Genomic DNA, 21,304 nt, shown 5'->3' with positions numbered 1-21,304 from the left:
CCGCCCGCTGCACGGGTACACTGTGCCCAGCCTGCTGCCCCGCCTGTGGTTCCCGGCCTGGAACTCTGGAAGGAAGGCTGCCCGCCCGCCTGCTCCCAGGCCCTTCCAGGGCTGCCCCGAGGACTGCGCTTTGTCAGCCCGGGGCCTGGGGAAGAGCTTGGAGACACTGGGCCTGCTGATCTCCTCCTTGTGTTCCCAATCTCTCTGGAGCCTGGGTTGTGGGGAGCGTCCTCCAAGGGCTTCCAAGGCGAGGCTGCCCAGGCCCCGAGCCTTCTGTAAGGACATCCACTGGCCAGTGAGGGGTCAGGAGCTGGGGGCCGCGGGGGTCTGCCCCATCCACGCAGACCTCGCCTTCCAGATTCCAGCCACCCCGCCGCGGAGGACTCTCCCTGCTCCCTGGAAAGCCTTTGTGGCCTGAGGGGCAGGGCCTCTTGGGGACGTGTCACAGAGCGGGGCTGGGTGCCCCACTGCCGAGGGCCCGGCATAGACTTCCTCCTCTCCAGGCAGCGCCCCTGACCCCTGGGCTGGGGCTGAGCCTGCGACCCGCCTGCAGGCCTCCTGCCACCTAGGAACGGGGAGTCCCGGCAGCTTTGGGGTTTGTTTTGTTCTTTCAACCTCTTATTAAGAAAAAAAAATCCCCTGGCATGTATTTATATATTTTTTAATTAAAGCAAAGTAAAATGCAATTTGTTGTGTGTGTTTCCTAAAGAATCTTTGGTCCCCTGGGGGCTCCTTCTTTTTCAACCTCGGAACAGCTGGGAATAGTTGTTACCTGTAAAACAGAAGAGACGGTGCTGGGCGCAGCCTGACCGCCTGCGGCTGCCTTGGAAGCCCATCCTCCCACTCAGCTGGGCCCATGCCTGTCCCTTGACAGGCCTCAGGCAGCGCCCAATCCAGGGCAGGCCTGAGGCCAATCGTGGCCCACGATGCCAGCAGGCCGCAGAGGTCTCAGGCCTGGGGCATGGATTTGGCCCGTGGCTGTTCTCTTTAGCCCACATTTCTTTTTCAGTTGTTTTTTTAGTTACCAACATTTTTTTTAAATTGGAGTTTTCACATTAAAAAAAAATCCAGATCTCTATCTTCTCTTGAAAGATGAGAAACCTGGTAACACTGCATGTGACGGTCACACGTACGGGACATGCCCCCCCTAGTCACCGCCGCTGCACCCCCAGGCCCGGTCTCAGGTCCATTGCAGCTCGTCTCACTCACAGCTTGCAGCTCCTGACCTGGCCCAGCTAGCGGCCCTGTGTTTCCATCCTCCCTCTGCCAGGCGCCTGGTCCCCGGGCCAGACTCCAGAGTGACGGGGCGGTGGGCAGGGGAGCGGGGCATGAGGTCTAGGGTCTTGAGGGTGAACCCCCATAGCCCAGCCAAGACTTGGCCAAGTCTTAGCATCAGTTTTTTCTTTTTTCATTTTTACTCAAGTGTGAAAAACTAGCATTTGGGGGGGGTGGTTCTGAGATCAAGTAGAATAGTGGATGTGATCTGCTTTGTAAACAGATGCTTATGTGGGAATGCGTTGTGTGGCAGGAGCAAGGTAGGGTTGGGATCAAGTCTTTTTGTTCTTTAGTTGAAGAATAGTTGATTGACAGTGCTGTGCCGATCTCTGTACAGCAAAGTGTCTCAGTTACACACAGAGACATTTTTTTAATATTCTTTTCCATTAAAGTTTATCCCAGGAGATTGGCTAGGGTTCCCTATGTTTTGTGGTAGGACTTTGTTGTTGGGATCCATTCTTGATGTTCACATCTCAGGGCCTTGGTTTTCTCATCTGAGAAATGGGGATGCAATATCCCCCTCACAGGAGGGCCAGAGGAGCTGAAGAACACCAAGGGCAAGCACAGCTCAGCCAAGTCTGTTTCCTTTCCTGTTCCCCAAGTTGAGGGACAGTTTGGGCACGTGTATGGGAGATGGGACATAGGGATGTGGGGTCAGCTCTTGATGCTGAAATCTCAGCCTCTGTGCACCGGTGCCAAATTGAATCTCGGAAACAGAGTTTTGGGGGAAGCAAAAAAGAATAGCTTTATTGCTTTGCCAGGCAAAGGGGGACACAGCAGGCTCCTTCCCAGAAAAACTGTATCATGTCCCAACCCGGGAGGATTTGATGAATTTTATAGCAATGGTTCAAGGGTGGGGTTGCTGATAAGATTAGGGTGTGTGCAGGGCTTGCACTCCTCTAATCTGGTCTCAAGTAATCTTGTTGATGAGCTTCTCTGGTATGACAAATGCTGACATCTTCCATTTGTTGGGTTTTAATTCTATAATAAATAGCTTAAAGACACTGATATGTGTATCCCCTGAGGTGGAACCAGGACCCTGCCCCCAGGCTGCACTATTGTTTCTTGGCTGCCCCTCCCTTGTCTTTGCATCCCTTTCCTTCCCGGGTTAGCGACTGTTCCAATCTGCCCTTTGGAACTCAGGGAAGGTCATGGAGTCTGGAGTCTGTTCCCTACAAGAAACGGGGGACAGGGGACTTACTTCCCTGGTGGTCCAGTGGTTAAGACTCCGTCCTTCCCCTGCAGGGGGTGCGTGTGCAATCCCTGGTCGGGGAACTAAGATCCCACATGCCGCGGGGCACAGCCAAAGAAAAAAGAAAAAAAAAAGCGGAGGACAGGAAAGCTTCCGTGCCCGGGAGCCCCACAGGGTCCTGCTCTGTTTCATTACTCCTTTTTACTTACATAAACCATGAGTTAATCCATTCTCTTTAAACACTTAAAACATTACAGATATGACTTAAGCCTCCAGGCTCTTTCTCCTTCAGGCCTTTGCTCTTCATTTACATACCTTTTATGCTCCCCTACCCCCGGGAAACATAGACCTGTGATGACATTTTACATAGTGACACGGGCTGTTCACCCTGCAGTGTCCCTGGCACATCTGTATCAGCACGTAGAGAGCTACACGCTACGTAATCTCTATGGTAGGAGTCCTGGCACTGAGGTCCTGATTTTATTCCCTCTTCACTGAAATTGCTTCCTGGTTTCCCCCACTGAGCATCCTCTCGGCTGCCTTCTCAGGATCCGCCTCCCTTCTTCCTGCAGCTCAATCAGATCCCGTTCGCCCCGCTGCTGCTGCCAGCCTCCTCCCACGTCCCCTCCCTTCCCTTGCAGCCTCGTTTCGCCCAAGGCCACCCAGGACCCTGGGCGGAGAGTGAGCTGTCCTCTGACTACCTGACCACCCATCCTTCCCTTTGGCCCTTGACCCACTTATGCCGGGGACTTTCCAGATGTGCATGTGCATATATGTGTTGTGTGTGTGAAGTACGTGCATATATGTACATGTGTGTGTGTGTGCACACACATGTGATCTCCCTGCTTAGTGTGGTCTCACTGCCCACACTGCCCACTGCCCAATGCAGGTCCACCCACCCAAGGAGTAGAATTCAGCCCTTGTTGAATTTTAAAAAGAACCTACTGAAAATTATTAATTATTAATTAATTAATTAATAAAAAAGAACATACTGTGGTTACCAAAGGGGGAGAAGGAGAGGGGGAGGGACAAATTGGGAGGTTAGGATTAACAGATACAAACAAGTAAACATAAGACAGGTGAGCAACCAGGATTTACTGTGTAGCACAGGGAATTATACCCGATATCTTGTAATAACCTATATGGAATATGGAAAGAAAGAAAAAAAGACACACACGCAAAACCCCCAAAAAACGGATCACTAGGCTATACCCTTGAAACTAACACAATATTGTAAACCAGCTATACTTTAATTTACAAAAAAGAACCTACCCGTTCACCTTGTGTCCTCTTCGCCACATTTCCACCGCATGGAGTTTCTGTGACAGTTGTGAAGCCACCTGACAGCGCTGGCAGATGCTAGTGGAGCCCCTGGACTGCTGCGCGGGGAGGGCACCGCCTTCAGCTGGCTCCTCAGCCAAGTTCCAGTGGTCACCAGCAGGTGGCAGCAGAAGCCCAACATCTCCGTTTCCTGCTGGTTCATCTGGGTCTCCAGATGTCTGTAGCTCGCTGTCTATCCACGTTTAAGGTTGAGATCAACAAAAGCTTGCTGGGGTGGGGAGGGACTTGGCCACAAAGATGATGATAAAGTGACAACATTTTCTGAGCACTTGCAATGTGCCACGCTGCTCTCCACACTTCATACATATTAACTCTGGGTTTCACAACAGCCCTAAGAAAGTATGTCCAATTAATATACCCATTTCATGTATGAGGAAACCAAGGCACAAGGAAGTAAAATAATTTCTGCAGGTTGGAAGCTAGTAAGTGGATCTGTTGGCTTCCCAACTCAGGCGGTCCAGCCTCAAAGCCCTCCCCCTTGACAGTTCTTTCTAGGGATGGGGTTTGCTTTGGGGTGGGCAGCTAGCATGATGCTGATGCAAAATTTCTTTTCTGGGAACATCACTTTTTAAGAGAAAACCCCTCACGCCTGTTGCCACTATAGATGAAGGAAGATCCCCAGCTGCCCCACAGTGTGAGCAGCGGGGTGGAGAGAGGGGGGTGTCTCTTGCTCCATTCACAGACTTCAAGGAGTTCCCTATTTTCACTTTCATGTCCCGTTCTGGGCCATTTCCAAGTCCAAGGGCAAGTGGACCCCTCCTGGTTTCAGTCCCCTCCCTCCTCTATGCCCACTTCTTTGTCAGTCACAACTCTGCCTTTGATTGATTCATTCATTCAGTATTTGTTGAGCACCTGCTATGTGCCAGGCACCATGCTAGACTCTGAGACTGAGTAGTGGATAAAACAGACAAAATCCCTGTGCTAGTGGGACAGACAGTAAATATGATAAGCAAGTAAAAGACACGTGTTAAAAGCACAATAAATGTAATGGAAAATAATAAAACTAGGTCTGTGGGGTGCTGCAGTTTTGAGTAAGGAGACTAGGGTGGGTCCCATTGCAAAGGTGACATTGGAGCAAAGACTTGACTCTGCTTGTCTTCCATTCATGTGTTGATGCTTCTTGACTGCAGGTGACCCCCTGAACCATCCCCTTCATTGTGGAGAGTTTATATGCCTTTCTCCTTTGCTCTTGGCGTCATGATCTCCCCGGAGGGGAAGTACACGCGCTCACTCTGCCATCACCCACGGAAGGCCCGTTTTGGGGTTTTTTTTGTTTTTTGGTTTTTTTCGGCCAGAGCCCCATCCCCCCGCCCCCGGCCTGGCATCAGCCAGTGCCCCAGGTGTCCCCCACCCCTACTCCCCGGCCCAGAGCTGTGTGTGCTGGAGAGAGAGCTGAGCTGCTTCCATGGGGAGCCTGGGGCCCACGGGGTGCCTGGAACCTGTGGCCTCCTTGAGGATGTGAAAACCACAGCACATCTTGACCCAAGAGTCTCCAGGGTGATGGCGGGGGATGGTGAGGGCTGCTCACACCTGCAGGAGCTGTGGTTTCACACTTGGGCTCCCATCCGAGCCTCACACCTTGATCCCAGGTTAACAGTCCCACTATTAAGACCATCAGTGTTCTAGAACTTTCAGAACCAAGGAATCCCGTGTTCTCAGTGACTTCTTCCAACCATCCCCTTTTACAGAAGAGTCACAGAGAAACTATCAGCAGGATCGACAGCTGAGCCCTCGTCCAAAAGCAGAGACAAGCCAGAGCTTCAGGCATTGCCCTGCATGCAGCCTGGCCTTTGGGGAGGACCACAGGCCAGGCAGGTCCAGGCCAGGGTAGGGATTCCCCTCAGGGCTCTGAGAGCCGGCGGCTGAATCAGACTCTACTACTTTAACCTTGCTTCATGGCCTTGAAAAAGCTGCCTCTAAAGGTGAGCACCCTTAGGAGGAAAATGATCTCTTTTCTTTCTTTCTTTCTTTCTTTCTTTCTTTCTTTTTTTTTTTAAAGTATGAGTTGTATGCAATATGCAGCACCAATAGCGAGCTCCTGTCCAAAGCTGATGTTCAATAAGGTGCCTTCAAAACGTCACAAAGAAGTATTTTCTTAGCATCCTAAATTCACATTTCAGCAGTTTCTCCGACAAATCATCAAAAAGAACTTGACTGGGCTTCCCTGGTGGCGCAGTGGTTGAGAGTCCGCCTGCCGATGCAGGGGACACGGGTTCGTGCCCCGGGTCCGGGAAGATCCCACATGCCGCAGAGCGGCTGGGCCCGTGAGCCATGGCCGCTGAGCCTGCGCGTCCGCAGCCTGTGCTCCACAACGGGAGAGGCCACAACAGTGAGAGGCCCGCGTACCACACACAAAAAAAGAACTTGACTTCCTCCAATTCCCCAGGACAAGCAAGTAAGATGCCAGGGGATCAGGGCCACCGTGTCATTACTGCCGAGTCCGGCCTGCGGCCCTCCCCAATGTGAGTGCCAAGGGGAGCGTCCTTTCGCTGTATCCCAGCACCTGCATGTACTCAGTAAATGTGCTCAGTAAGTATTTCTGGGGTGCATAAAGGGAGCAACAAAATGGGCAGCAGGAGCCAGAAAAAGAAATCTTGGTTGGTGAGGGACTGATTCTAAGAAACTAAGCTGATTTTAAACCTGGAATCCCCCAAGTGCCCCTCTGCAGGGTGGGACAGCCCGCAGGTACCTGGGCTGTGTCTGGTTTCTCACTCCCACCCACCTCTAGCACAAGCCTTGGTCCTGGCCGCAGAAGGAAGGAAGCTGACGTTTATTGAGAGTCTGGGCTGCACACGGTACATGGGTGACCTCTCCAATTTCTCCCCAGGGTACGTCAGGCCGCCCCCATTATTAAGAGAGGAAACTCCAGCCCAGAGAGGGGAAGTGACTCACCCAAGGTGGCACAGCCAGGAGGTGTCAGAGTCAGGATTCAGACCCAGGTCCACTGGCTTCCCCCCAAATCTTCCCACCCCCAGGGTCACTGTGGGCTCACTTGGTCCCCTTCCCCTCCCCCTGAAAGGCGATAAGGAACAGTTTGGACTTTGTGTGACTCTGCAGGCAGAACCTGGGGGACTGGGCTTGGTGTCTGTCCCAGGCAGTGTCCTGGTCCCAGCAGGCCCGGTGGGCAGCACTGGACCAGCCTCTCGGCACATGACCCAGGGGTCACCCACGTGCCTCGGAGGGAGGGAGGCTATCATCTCGGGCCCACAGACACGCGTGCCGCTCACATTTGCGCACACAGGAAGCTCACGTCGGCACAGACACACGAGTGGCCTTGGGAATATGGCAGAACCACGGGCGAGCTCCGTGTCCACAGGCACGCAGGCTACTCACACGTGCAGCCACGCCAGTGGGCACCTGAGCCCCAGACACGCACTGTAAACACCAGGCTCAGGGGTCCCAGCCGGGAGACCAAGGGCTGCAGGCCTCTTTACACCTCGGCCCAGGTGACCCTGTCCGTGGCTCGTGGCTCAGTGGCATGGTCAGCTCTGGACGGCCACTCAGCCTCACTAGCTGGCCTGGGGCCCAGGCCCTGCAGGTGGAGGGGCCATGACCACCCACTGGCGGAGGTAGCTCCTGGGGGGCCCTTCGTCCCTGGGGCTACTGAAGTCATGCTCCACGGGGCTGCCGCAGTCAGAGTCCACGAAGCCGCTGTCAAACGTGTCCATGTCCAGGCCAGCTGGGGGCGAACCTACCTCGCTGTCCGACACCCCTCGGGGCAACCCGCCATCCCAGGGCGGCCCGGGGGCCCAACCCTCCTCATCCTTGAGGTGCAGCTTTATCCTGTCAAGGAGGCTGCCCAGGGGGCCCCCCGGCCTGGCAGGGCCACTGGCTGAGACGCAGCCACAGGATAGGACCGTGGCCCCCGTGCCCAGGAGCGAGTCCTCCGTGCCCGGGCCAGGCTCTAGGCCGGTGTCCAGGTTCAGGGCTGGGTAGCCATCATCCCCGCAGGTGCAAGGCCAGGTGCACAGCTCCTCTGCATCCACCACAGTCACCGTGTCGATGGATACCAGCCCATACGGCCGGTCCCTCTCCTGGCTGTGAGCTGAGCTGCCCAAGCTGCCGGCGGTGGAGGGGGCTGGGCCCCAGGAGCCCGGCTCAAGCACCCCATCAGCTTCCACCAGGTCTGGGGGCTCCGGCAGCTCTATAGGCACCAGCCCCTTGGCTGCAGTCTGCGGTGGGCACTGGCTGTGCATCTCCAGGGACAAGGGCACCCCTGGGTTCCAGGATCTCAGCTCCAGGCTGGAGGCAGTGAAGGGGGTGCCCACCCATTTCTGCGAGAGAGAAGAGGAGGAAGAGTCATGGATGGGATGGGGGACAGGGGGCGGCGGGCGAGCGTATCAACAGACAGACACAGAGACAAGACAGACAGCAAGAGAGAAAGAGACAAAGACTCCAGAAGATAAAGAGAGAGATGGGGGTGGGGGAAGATGAGCACCGTGCTGTGTCCCTATCCAGGGACAGTCCCTGCCGCTGTCCCGGCCTCCCTGGGCCTCAGTCTCCCTGCCTGTAGCAGGGAGCCACGGCCCTCAGCAGCCTGCAGGCGCAGACGATCCGCTGCTCAGTGGCCTGGGGTCTGTATGGGTGTGGGTCCAAGATTCCCAAGCTGTGGGGACGAGGGGCAGGAGGCCCTGAGAGCTGAGTGACAGAGCCCCCACCAGGCATTCTGTTTTATGTCCTCGGGGAGATTTCTCGAAACCACGCATTCTTCTGTTTGTGTCCTCACTAGAGTGGACACATGACCAGGGAAGAAGCCCCAATTCTTCTGGTCACGGCTGTGTCCCCAGAGGCTCACACAGTGCCTGGCACACAGTAGGCACCCAATAAATGTATATTAACTAAATGAATGAATGGAGTGAATCAAAGACCAGCCACTCAGAATAGATAAGGGCTGTGGGGTGACAATGGACTGAGGCAGCTGTCCCTAAACTTTAAGGATCCCCCTGCCCTCACCTGCCAGGGGTCCCACTCATGACACAGGGTCTCCATCCAGTTGGCAGAGAAAATCCCTGAGAACCAAAATCTCCCAGTTTTGAGCCTACTCCATCAGAAAGCTCCTCTCAGAACCCTGCTGAGGCCACCACCACTGATTTGAAGTCACTTCTCAGCTGTGTGGCCTTGAGCCAATTACTTACCCTCTCTGTGCCTCAGTTTCTGCATCTGTAAAATGGGCCTGCTAATAGTCCCCACTCCACAGGGTGGTTGTGGGGATTAAATGATAAATTAAATAACATCTGTGGCGCTCCTAGCAGAGTGCCTGGTGCACAGCTGTATGTGTGTTGGTAAAACAAACACAAAATAGATTTGATATTTGAGCTTCAGGGAAAGTGCAGAGGAAAGAGGAAAGGGTCTATCCAATGTGGGCTGCAGCCTAGGCTCCTCTCCTGCCCAGCTCTGAGCCTCGGTCTCCTCATGGTTCCCCTGGGATGGTGGAGCACCCCCTCCCCACCTGCAGGGGCTGCTAAGAGGATGAAAGGGTGGAGGTGAGACAGCGCTCAGTGAGCGCCAGGCAGACGGCATGTCGCACTTCCTGACTTCCAGGCTCTGCTGGAGCAGGTGGGTCACCACATCCTCTCTGCGGTGACTGCCGCCCCCGGGTGGGTGGTGGTAAATAGGCACAGAGAACCCAAGGGCCATGGCGCTGGTAGCGGGGGTTGGGGCCTGGATGGGGCTGGTGTGTTTTGCAGGCAGGGCCATATCCTTCCCAGAAGCTGCTCCCTCCCCACCTCCATAGCAAGGGCTTCTACCAAAGGACCAGGAGGCCACTTCGTGGCTCAAGGGACCACCTGGCTCACCGTCTCTCCCAGTTTGGCTCCTTGGGTTGGGAAATGCGGCAGGATCTTGTTTAGTTCTTATGCCAGCTCTGCCCCACTGGAATTCTTTCCTGCACTTTGCATGTGCAGAGACTGAAGCCTGGTTCCAGGCTGGGTTGGGGATCTGGGTGCCCCGGGCCTACAGGGTGGGGCAGGTGGTCTAGGTGTGTGGGTGGAAGCAAGCTCCCAGAGGGTGAGAGGCTCCCAGGGGCTCATCATGTGGTGGGGACACTCACCTTGAAGTCTCCGCTGTGGCCCATGTACAGGGGCTGGAAGAAGGGCTCTGGGCTGGGCACCTGCACCCACACCTTTTTCCATAGCCTGGGAGGGCAGAGACGAGGTGAGCCCCCCGCATCTCCCAGAGGGCAGCCGGGCCTCCCGCTCAGATGCTCCCCAAATGTGTCCTGCGGGAGGCTCAGAGCCTCCAAGACACACCCAGGCCCCTCCCTTCCGCCCCTCTGCTCCAGGCCTCAGTTTTCACATCTGTAAAACGGGGCAGCGAGTCTCCTGAAGGTGTTCCGAGTTTAAGGGCTTGGCTGCCTATTCTCTGCTAAGCCAGTGCTGGCCCCTGAGCCTTGACTTCCTCCTCCACCACCAGGGATGAGCCAACAGCCAATTCCATGGGGCTGTAGGGAGGGGTCAGGAAGTGTAGGCCCAACACCAGGCACCCCAGCACCCAGAGACTGGCCTGCAACACCCTCTGTGATTCGCAGGCTTCTCTGCCTTGAACAGGGTATGCAGGGCCCCCGCCCAGTGTCTGCCACTTAGCAAGGGCTCAGCCTCAGCCAGTAGCACGCACGAAGGCCAGGGGAGCTTAGGTTTTATCAATATTTGTAATCAGCATCAGCCCTTCTCTCGATGGCCACGTTCAGCAGAAACCCAATACATAAAGAAATAAAAGCAAAACCTCTGGTTTTGAAGCAGGATTGTCGGGGGTTTATCCCCCCAGCCCTTAACCCCCACCTGGCGGCCCCTCCTGACCCTCAGGACTCAAAGCTTAAAATTCACTGGACAAGATCACAGCTGAGGTCACTGTTATGAGCACAGGTCGAAATTCCTTCTCCTCCACTTCACTGCTGTGTGACTTTGGGCAAGTTCCTAGACAGCTCTGTGCCTCAGTTTCCCCATTTGTCAAATGGAAGTAAATGCCATGTATCAAGCTCATATGGCTGCTGTGAGGGTTAAGCATGCTCTCTACACAGTGCCCAGTAAACAGTTTATTATCACCATCACTGTCATTACTATTGTCATGGTGACAGGTGTGTCCTCCAGTCCTGGCCCAGGCTGGGCCCCTCCCTGCCACCCTGTTCCCTGGCCTTACCTCCAAAGCAGGTGGGTCTTCAGGCCTAAGAAGACAAGGATGGGGCATATGAGGACCAGGATGGGAAGCAGTTGAGGGTACAAGTCTCCCTTTATCTCTGGGAAGGAAGAAAACACTGGTTGAATTTGACCAACCTCTACGAGAGGCCACCTGGGCTGGGTGTGGAGGGCACGGGGTCTGGGCTGGAGTGGAAGGGGGTGGGAAGGCTGCTGGTGTCTCGCAGTGGGATGGACCTGGCTTCAACTCCTGCTCCCATCCTCATCCTAGGCAAGTGATTTCATCTCTCTGAACCTCAGTTTTCTCATCTGCAAAATGGGGATAATAATTCCCACTTCACAGATACATTAGGAGGATCAGAGGTCCCGCCAGGAGAAGCACCTGGCACCCAATGCAGGGCCTGGCAAGCAGGGGCCCCAGGAATGCTGTGGAACAGATACAAGGGGATGCATGACTGAGTGGGTACCTTCCAGCCGTGCTGAAAATCTCAGGGCTCAGGGCCGCTGCACTAGGACGAGATTTAGTACAAGGAGTTGGTGTCCATCCCTGCTTCACATCTTACCTTCTGGCTGGGTGTGAAAGACGACTGGGTCACTCCACTCGCTCCAGGTCCCCTGGAAGGAGGAGCCAGGCTGGGGCCCTGCCCGCACCTGCAGCTCGTAGCTTGAGCCTTTGTGGAACTCCAAGGGGAGGAGAGAGACGCTTCTTGAATCCACAGAGATCAGCTTTCTCCCTGGACTCTGCCAACACAGGGAAAGGATGCATTGGGTTAGGACCGCCCAGGCCAACCCCTGCCTCCAGCAGAACCACCCTTTACCAGCCCCCAGGAAAGGGGTGGAGTTTCTCCTGGCAAGTCTCCGCCCCCTCCACAAGAATCAGTCTGAGTTCTGGCCATTCCAGTGTGGGCAGCACAGAGCCATGGGCGCTGCCCCGGCCTTGCCTGTGATACAGTGCTTTGTTCGGTTTCTCACTGATCCCAGCTCAGTCACTCACAGTCCCACAGGGGACCCTTCCTGCTGGGCCTGGGAATGTCCCAGGAACAGCAGTGGCCATTCCTGGGAATGTTTAGCTGGCAGCATTCCAGACTTTGGACACTTCTGTAATTCTTCAACAGTGGGTATTTTCAATAGTGGGCATTTCTGGGCGTCTTTAACTACAGGCGTCTTAGCAATGGGTACCTCTGGAAGTCTTCCACTGGGGATGGTCTAAACTATGGCATTTATGAAAATCTTAAACTGGGACCATTCTAAAGGATGGATAATTCTAGAACACTTCAGCTGTGACTGTTCTAAATAGTGGGCCATTCTGGAACTCTCCAACACTCTAAACAAAGAATGCCTCTAGAAGCCTTCACGTTTGAAACAATGGTCCCTTTGACACTGAACTTTCTTGGTTATTGATACTTCTGGAACTCTCCAACTATGGCCATTCTAAGCAAAGTGGGAAGGTTCCAGACTGCCCCATTTCTGAAACTTCTTCTACTGTGACGGTACTAGACTTGAGATAGAACCAGGGACAGTGCTGATCCCTTCCTTCCTGGCACACCGATAGAGGAGGAAGCAGGAAGGAATGAATTTTAAGGGGTCTCCTACCCCAGGGAGAAATGAGGCAAGGGCAGCACGGAGTGGGAGAGCACAAGGGAGAGCGTCCATCCCCGGCGAGTCCTTGGTTTCCACTCTGGACTGTGAATTACAAGCTCACCTGTGTCTGCCCCTCCCCCCAACCCGGATGCTCGGCACTGCCCCTCCCCCTCCCCACCCCCACCCCGCCCCAATCCTCTGAGGGTCTCACCAGAGCCCAGGGGTCTCCGAGCTTCCTGTACCGCAGCTCATACTGAAGTTTGCCCTTCAACGCGTAGAAATTGTAATTGGAGCTCCAGGAGATGTTATAATGTCCAGAGAAGGTCACGGTCACGTTGAAAGGGGGAGATGGCTTGACTTAGAGGAAAAAGCCAGAAAGATAAAACGGGATGAGATTTTGCAGTAGCTAAGAATGATGCTCTCCTTGATGAGATCAAGACTAATGACCCTGAATGACTTGGCGTAAAGCATCCCCTGTCTCTGGGTCTTAGTTTACTCATCTGAGAAATGAGAGATTTAGATGAGTCTAAAGGGGGGGTGCTATGACTCAGGGGGGCAAGAATGCAGACCCGCGTGGCCGGTGGTGGTGGTGGGAAACCAACAAGACCCACTCATTCTGCATTTCTGTTCTAAATGATGGCATCATTTTCTTTTAACTCTAGCTTCCTTGAGAAGTCAAAAGACTGTAATTAGCATGATGCTAATTAATTAGCACCAATTATGCTAATGACGGAAGTTACCACCTCTGAGTGCCTGCCGGGCTGCTCTACAAAGAGCATTTTGATGCCCGCAGGGGCCCTGGGAATTCGATGTGACTGTTGTCATCTCCCAGACATCTTCTGGAAAGTGCAGGAGCAGAGGTCTGGGCCACAACACCACACCCTCCTGGGCTCTGTGATCCGGCTTGCCATATGCCCCTGTCTTGGGGATCTTAGCTCCTTGGGACAGAGGTTTTGTTCTCCAGGTCAGTGCTGTGTCCGCAGCTCCTAGGACAGAGCCGGCACATAGCAGGCCCTCAAGAGATACTTGTTAAACCAACAAATGAACCTTCCAGGGACTCCATAAAGGAACTCTGAGGCTACGGATGACTCGGCACCAAGGCCTGCGATGGGAGAAGGTGAGTGTTCAGGCGGCTGCGGCGAGGGCTTTATTGTCTTTGCCATTTCAGCCATGGGTCCTTTGGGACTGGAATAACTGCTAAGCCCTCTCCTCTTTTCCCCAGGCCGACGGAGACCTGGTTTTCCACTTCCCTGTACGTCCTGGGCTGGGTGGTGAGGACCAGAGCTGGGGATCAGGGATGGGGTCAAGGACAGGGGCCCAGAGCCCAGGAGGGGGAAGGGCACAGGCCTGGCTTCAGGTCCTGGCAGGGAGGGGGAGAGGGAGGGGCCAGAGCGAACTGGGGCTTGGAGCCACCCTGCGAGGTGGAGGGGCCGTGGAGCAGCTCCTTCTCCTCTGCAGGGGCCGGGGGAGGCTTGCTGTCTGCCCCGTTCACTCAGAGGGGCAAGAGGGCGCCCCTGCTCCCACGCCTGGATCTGCATGGCTGAGTGAGCGTGTGCGTATGTGTGCATATGGGCGTGTGTGAGAGAGCGTGGGCCTGTGTCCAGGCTGGCTAGGCCGAGGGCTGCTGGGACACCCGTGCATTTGTCCAAGGGTGTATTTATGAGTGTGTGTGTGAGAGACGCTGGGTGTGTGTGCGTGTGTGTGAATCTTCATTCACACCTTGTGGGGTGCGACACCCACTCAGCGAAGTGGTGCAAACCTGGATCCCCTCCAGGTGACAGACACCCTCTCACCCGCCTGCCCCACCGCTGGGAACCTAGGGCCAAAATCCCCCAGAGATTCCTCGCAGAGGCTGGGCCTTCCCGAGGAGGGCAGGACTCTCTTAGCAGTCTGCGTTTGCACGCCTCTGAGCACGGGCTTCTCACCCCCTCTGTGGAAATCCCACTTTGGAGACACACACACACACACACACACACACACACACACACACACACACACACTAAAAGCTGCCTCCTGGACCTGCCTTGGGTCTGGACCCACAGAGACAACTGCTTCCACCAGCCAGGCCCCCGCTCTGCCCCTGGACTCCTCCCTAGCCCCGGCCTGGAGGGAAATTCCAGGCCTCACTGGAGCTAATGAATGGGAGGAAACTCAGGGAAGTTTTTCTCTTGGGACTCAGTGTCCCCACTTGCCTCATAATGTAGACAGAATCCCTAAGAGTCAGGGTTAAAAGGGCCCTCACTCTACAAATAGGGAACCAGTCCAAGTTCACAGATAGGCAGGGGCTGAACCAGAACTGAAGGCCAAGATCCTGGGTCCCAGTCCAGCTCCTTTTCATACCGCTGCTGCCTCTCTTTGGTTAAAGCTCAAACCTAGTTATCAACCCATCACACCTTCGTAAATATCAGTGCATCTACAGAGCAGAACTCTAAGGGGAGGTAAGGACATAGGACAGGTCAGCTATGATGGTGGGGGAAGGGGAGCCGTCTCAGGGACCCTGTGTCCTCCTCAGCTCTGGGGTCCAAGGGATACTCACTGCTTTTAGCCAGGACAAAGCTGCCGCACTCCTGGGAGTGGTTGCCCGAATGGTCTGTCATGTTGACACTGAAAACGTCGTCGGCCATGAATTGGAGCACATCCATGTGGCACGTGTACTCTGCATGCGTGGCGTTGTGGGTGGACCAGCGGAGGCTGCAGGAGGTGACCTCGTCCTCCAGTTCTCCATATGAGTCTTGCCTTCAAGGACAGAGCAGCCGGTTATGGCTGGAAGCCAGCGGGGCTCAGGGCACAGGGCCAGGACCCCAGCCCAGAATCTTGGGGCTGGGAGGGAGTTGAGGTGGCGCCGGGTGTCACCTGGTCCAACTACCCCTTTCCCCGGGAAGATACTCCTCCCTTGAAGTAGCCCTGATGGATGGTGTCCAGGCTCGGCTTGTATGTCTCCAAGGGACTGGGAACTCACTACCTCATTTAAGGACAGCAGCTATTAACTTTGGATATTTGGGCCATTCTTGCCTGGACTGAGCCTAAATCTGTCTGTCAGTTCCATCAACTGTATCACTGTACTACAGAAAGGGTGCTAAGCATTTCAGTTCTCCTTCTTGCCCTCCTCTGTCCAACATCTGCTGAATACCTAATAAGTGCTTGTGCTCAGGGCCAAGATAAGAGCCAAATGAACTTCATCCCCTGCTTTGGGTGAACTACCAGGGAGGCTATTGGTATAAGGTTGGGGGGAAATGCTCTGGCTTTTTAACTGCCAGTGGGCACAAACAGTGGGTCTTGAAGTATGTATAGGAGTTCACCAGATATTTATTTCCCTACCTACATCTTCAGGCTGTGAACATGACCACCCTTGAGGGCTAATATGGATGTGTGGACTCAGTTCTTTGCTAAATATTTGCTGGAATAGAAACTTCTGCTGAATAAAGTCTCTCTAAACCTCTTGCACAGCAGCCAGGAGGATCTTTAAAAACTGCCTGTCACCTCCATGCCTAAAACCCTCGGGTGGCTTCTCATCACCCACACAGTAAAAGCTGGCCCTTGCTTACCTCTCATCTCCTTTGCTTGTTATTCTCTCTCACACTGGCTCACTCTGCTCTGGCCCAACTGACCTCCTCGCTATTCCTGACTCAGTCTCTCCCTACCTCAGGACCTTTGCACTTGCAGTGCCCTCTGCCTGGGCTGCCCTTTCGCCAGCTCACTGGCTGCCTCCTTCTCACCCAGAGAGGCCTGCCCCGGCCACCCTGGCTAAAGCAGACCTTCTCCCCATGTCACTTGCTTTCTACCCCAGGGTCAAGGTTCCTGGACTTTAAAGCACTCATTATTCTCAGAAAGCATCCTGTTGGTTGTTTACGTGTTTCTTGTCTGTCTTCCCAGCCACTCCCCACCTGCAGTGAGTCAGTTCCGGGACCAGCTGGGACCTTGTCGGTCTTAGGCTCTACTGGGCCCCCAGTGCCTGCAAGTGTCTGGCAAGAGCTTAATAAATATGTTCTGAAGAAGTAACTGAATGAACGAATGAATTGGTGATGACAGAATGAAAGCCAGCTGTTCTTTATCCTGAGCAGCACATTGACAAAGACTCTCCTTGACCAGGCTCAATTCAGGCTCCTCAGAACTCTCTCCTCAACTAGGCCCTGACTTTGGGACTTCCACGCTGGTCTCTGCATTGTCTAATTTTAGCAAGAATCCTGCTAAGTCATTTTAGCCAGAATCTTCCATCCTTGATATCTGATCGAATTCCTCATCCTCCAAAACCCCCAGGTGATGTAGGCTCACCCTGGGCTGCCATTAGCAAGAATCCTGTTAAGTCAGTTTAGCTGGAACCCCCCTTACCCCTGATGTTTCCTCTTAGTATTTTTCTATCCATTGACCTGTTCCTTGGCTATAAATTCCTAATTTTCCTTGTTGTATTCAAGTTGAGCCCAAGCTCTCTTCCCCACGCCAAAACCCCACGCAGCGGTCCCTACACCGATCGTGATGGTCTTTTTTTTTTTTTTTTTAAAGAATCCCTTATATATTCTTTTTTTTAAATAAATTTATTTTTGGCTGCGTTAGGTCTTTGTTTCTGCGCGCGGGCTTTCTCTAGTTGTGGTGAGAGGGGACTCTCTTCGTTGCGGTGTGCAGGCTTCTCATCGCAGTGGCTTCTCTTGTTGCGGAGCACGGGCTCTAGGTGCGTAGGCTTCAGTAGTTGTGGCACGTGGGCTCAGTAGTTGTGGCTCAGAGGCTCTAGAGCGCAGGCTCAGTAGTTGTTGCACACGGGCTTCGTTGCTCCATGGCATGCGGGATCTTCCCGGACCAGTGCTCGAAACTGCGTCCCCTGCATTGGCAGGCGGATTCTTAACCACTGAGCCACCAGGGAAGCCCGATCATTACGGTCTTGAATAATGTCTGCCTTACCATTCTTTAACAAGTGCAATGAAAAAGTTTTCTTTAACAATAGGGACCCATGAATCTTGGAGTCAGACTGCCTGTGTTTGAATCTCAGCTCCACCATTCACTGGCTGTGTGACCTTGGGCAAACTGCATAACCTCTCTGAACCCTAGTGTCCTCGTTTGTTAAATGGGAGTAATAATTGTGAGGATGGGAAGTGATGGTTCATGTGAAGTGTAGCAGGATGCCAGGCATGTATTCAGTGTTCAAAAAAATCATGTGGCAGTCTGGTCATCTTGGGGTCTCAAAACCACAGTCTGGCCTGTGTGGGCAAGAGAGTATGGTCTTTGGAGCCCTGCTCACTGGACAAGTCTCGTGAGTCCTGCATGGGCATCTGTAAGATAGGCACAGTGATTCCCAGCTCCCAGTCCCAGATCACGGTCAGTGATTCTCAGCTCATGGTGAAACCAAATGCTGTTGGTGAAAGGGCTGAGAGAGCCCCCAGAAGTGGCAGCCATTATTTTCATTGTTAAACTACCTGCCAGGCACACAGTAGGTCCAACTCTGTCTGTGGCCTCTGGCAGTCCTGCCCCACCCCAGCCCTCCAGGGCTACCGTGAATTGCATCCCCGAGGCTGGCGAGGCCTGGCCACTTACCAGGTGAGGGTGAGCATGTCAGGGCGCGGGGCCCATGTCTCCAGGATGCAGGTGACCGTCTGGATGTAATCGGTGTAGCAGATGAGGTCTGAGCAGCCCCAGGCTGGAGGGTCAAGGGAGACAGAGGCCTTGGTTGGGGGTGGTACTGGTCGGGGGCAGCAGAGCTGATCACCCCCTTGAGGGCTCGAGGATGAGGGGAAGCAGGGGTCCCAGAGCCAGGATGAATATGACGACCCTAGGGCAACTAAGATAAAGGCCTGGAGCAAGGGGGTCCTTGCCACCTAAGAATTCTATTTTTGAGCCCCCAAAGTTGTGAGGTTGGCTATGGAGACATGACTCTCCTAACGAGAAACATCATAAACTAAGCGGGTCTCCACCCAGCGCCCTCCCACAAGCCCTGTGTCCGGACACCAGGTCCACATCCCTCCTGGCCGGCCTCCCTCTCAAGGTGGTGTGTCCTGAACTCCCCGGTTGCTGGGGGAATCTGCACATCCTGCGAGAGGGATTCGTGTGGTCAGTGAGAGACCACATGCTCCCTCTGTTCCCCGCAGCTGGTCCAAGACAGGACATGGACCTCCGTGACCTGGCAGTGCTTTGAGGGAGCAAGAAACCTTCAGAAAACTGAGAAGCCCTTGGATACTTTTGCCAAGATGTCTGTATTATCCTACTGCCCAAACCATCACCACCACCACCAAACAAGTGACACAGGTATGGTCCCCCTTGGGCAATTTTATTGCAAGATTTAATACTCTCCCAACTCCAACATTAATTTGTTCTAAAAATGTTTGACAAAATCCAGTTAATAAGTTTTAGTTTAGTTTTGTTTTGTAAGATCAAGTGCCAACGCTGCTATTCCCCCTGGCTCCACCCCCCACTATTTACCAGAAATTTGTTCCCCTTTTAAATGGATTCATTCTTAGTGGCTTTTTTCTATTTTTCCTTGACTAATGAGGATCCAGGGGGTAGCAGTACATTCCTCCTGGGTCTCCATCTAGGTCAGAAGCTGGATTTGCAGTCAAGAACACTGTCACTGGAAACATCCCTTATGTCTACTCCCATCACATTTAACCAATGAGAACACTGAAGCTCTGAGACTGGGCTGCCCCTCTTGTCTCGCTCTTGGTCTGGGCTCAGGAGACCCAGGAAAGGCAAAATCGAATCTGTGCTAGTTCTTCACACCCACACACGTGGCAGACACCGCGCAGCGATCATGGCACTCACTCCCTTAGGTGTGGCCTCAGAATCCTTCTCAACACAGTTGAGTGGCTCCAGACAGCCACTACCAAGGGATCTGAGATGTGGAAATGAATCCTGTTCTAGGAGGAAGTTTCTTTCGGAGAGGAGCACAGGACTTGTTGGTGGACACAGAGCGGCCAGTTCAGGTACTTTGTGGAGAAAAGAGGACTGGTTTTGGCAGGACCAAAACCCACGTGGCTGTGTCCTCTCTGAGTTCATCGTATTCTAGTTGTTCTCTTTCAGGGCTCCAGACCTTGGAGAGGAGCTGCCTTTCCTAGGTAGACTCAAGGCCACCAAGGGACAGAGTTTGTCCAAACTTGTAATGAAACACTGGAGAGGGGACAGTAGTCCCTGAACTAGTGTGGAGGTGGCATCAGGGACCAGAGGGAGTAAAAACCCTGTCACCAGTCACGACCCTGAGCCCTGGGCAGAGAGCCCCCGGGCCACCCCCCCACCCCGCCCAGGGTTATCACAGCGTGTGGGAGGCAGTGGGAGCCGTGAAAAGTGCACCCGTGACTCACGAGTGCTCTGAGTCCCTATTTGTAAGCTGGAGACACTGGCCCCTCGGAGGGGGTGGGGAGGTATTTAGATGATATCACACCAGTGCAGCCCACGCTGCCTGCACGTGGCACTCACCCAATAAAAGCAGTTAAGACCACGGGAATCAGGCAGGTTTGGGAACCCATCCCAGCTCTGCCACTGCCCGGCTGTGTGGCCGTGGACCTGCCTCTCACCCTCTCTGAGCCTCACAGGTTGTCGGCAGAAGGGAATGAGGATGCTCGGCCCCCGGGACACAGCAGGGGCTTGTTATTTGTGCTCACGGGGTGGGGAGAGGCAGCGGGTGACCCAAAGGCCCTTTAGAGGCTAGGACAGGATGCTGACCACTCAGAAAGGGAAAATAAAGGAGCCTGACATCTGTTTCCTGATGGAGCTAGTTGAGGCTTTCGGTCTTTCGGTAAAAACCGGAGTGAAATGCCTATGAGTCAGCACAGTGGCAGCTGAGGGCACACCTGCCCCCAGGCCAGCTCCCATTCGAGCCTGTGTGCTGTGTCCCACCTCCTCTGGGAAGGCTTTCTGGATCTCTCAGCCCTGACTGCACCCCCAAGTCTAACACCTGGCCTTTCCCTGCTCGGGTCTCAAATATCCCACCCTCTGACTGCAACATCTTCTGCTCTTCCGGGGCTTCCTTTTAAGGCTTTGGCTACTTTTATCTCCACAGCCACTCTCCCCACCAGGGAATATCTGTGCTGGCAGTGGATCCAGTGATTGTTGAGAAACATCTAGGAGATGAGGAGAGACTGTGGTTAGATCACAGGCAGGACTTCCTCACTCTGAGAATTGGGAGCCAGCCAAGGCAGAGAGAAGAAGGATGAAGTCCCTCATCCTCCCACCCCCCTTCCCTGGCCAGTGAGATGTGGAGACCAGGACAGTGGGCTGGGCCATGTGGGACTCACTGCTGGACAGTGGAGCTCTCTGGTGGGATGAGCTCTGGCTAATGCAGAGATGGCTACTGGACTTGTGTCAGCCGCAAGTGGACAGATGCCACAGACTCTGACCCTGTGGCCTCTACCCTGCCCTGGAGCCCACAAGGCCAGCCCGGCCGCTCTCCACCCGCCTACCACGGGGCAACTACTTACCCCTCTGGAGCATCAGCAGGAGCACAGGGGCAGTCCAGCCGCAGAGCATGCTGCCTGCCAGAGCCTGGAAGAGACACACAGGGAGAGGGTGGGCCTGGGGCCTGGGGACCAGGGGACCTTGAACATCCTCCCTCTGGTCCCCATCCCTCCTTTGGAAGACTTGCCTCAGTTTCTTGGATCTGTTTCTGAGAAACAAGAGTTTGAGGAGCCCGTGGGTGCCCCCAAGGATTCCTGTCCCTTAGAAGTGGCTTCTTTGCCCCTTGGATCCCTCCCTGCTTCTCCCCGCTTCTGTCTGGGCCCCCAGCACCATGACAAATGAGAGGGGCATGTAAAGGGTGAAGAGCTCGCTGCTGATCCACCCCTGCTAAGCCTGTTGATGTAGCACCACG

General features: G+C 54.3%; 1 protein-coding gene across 1 annotated transcript; it reads right to left on the bottom strand.

Moving 5' to 3' along the window:
• Window positions 1-7,317: 7,317 nt before the first annotated feature.
• IL21R (interleukin 21 receptor) lies at window positions 7,318-20,964 on the bottom strand (the record flags this gene model as incomplete). The annotated part of the gene is made up of 8 exons (XM_079719912.1): window positions 7,318-8,082; window positions 9,858-9,942; window positions 10,943-11,039; window positions 11,502-11,679; window positions 12,731-12,876; window positions 15,056-15,255; window positions 18,043-18,145; window positions 20,916-20,964. 8 exons carry the CDS (start codon window positions 20,962-20,964, stop codon window positions 7,318-7,320), a joined length of 1,623 nt encoding a protein of 540 aa, XP_079576038.1.
• Between the last annotated feature and the right edge of the window lie 340 nt (window positions 20,965-21,304).

The sequence above is a fragment of the Hyperoodon ampullatus genome (assembly GCF_949752795.1).
Source record: "Hyperoodon ampullatus genome assembly, chromosome: 14".
Lineage (NCBI taxonomy): Eukaryota > Metazoa > Chordata > Mammalia > Artiodactyla > Ziphiidae > Hyperoodon > Hyperoodon ampullatus.
This window is presented reverse-complemented; position numbering and strand designations above follow the sequence as displayed.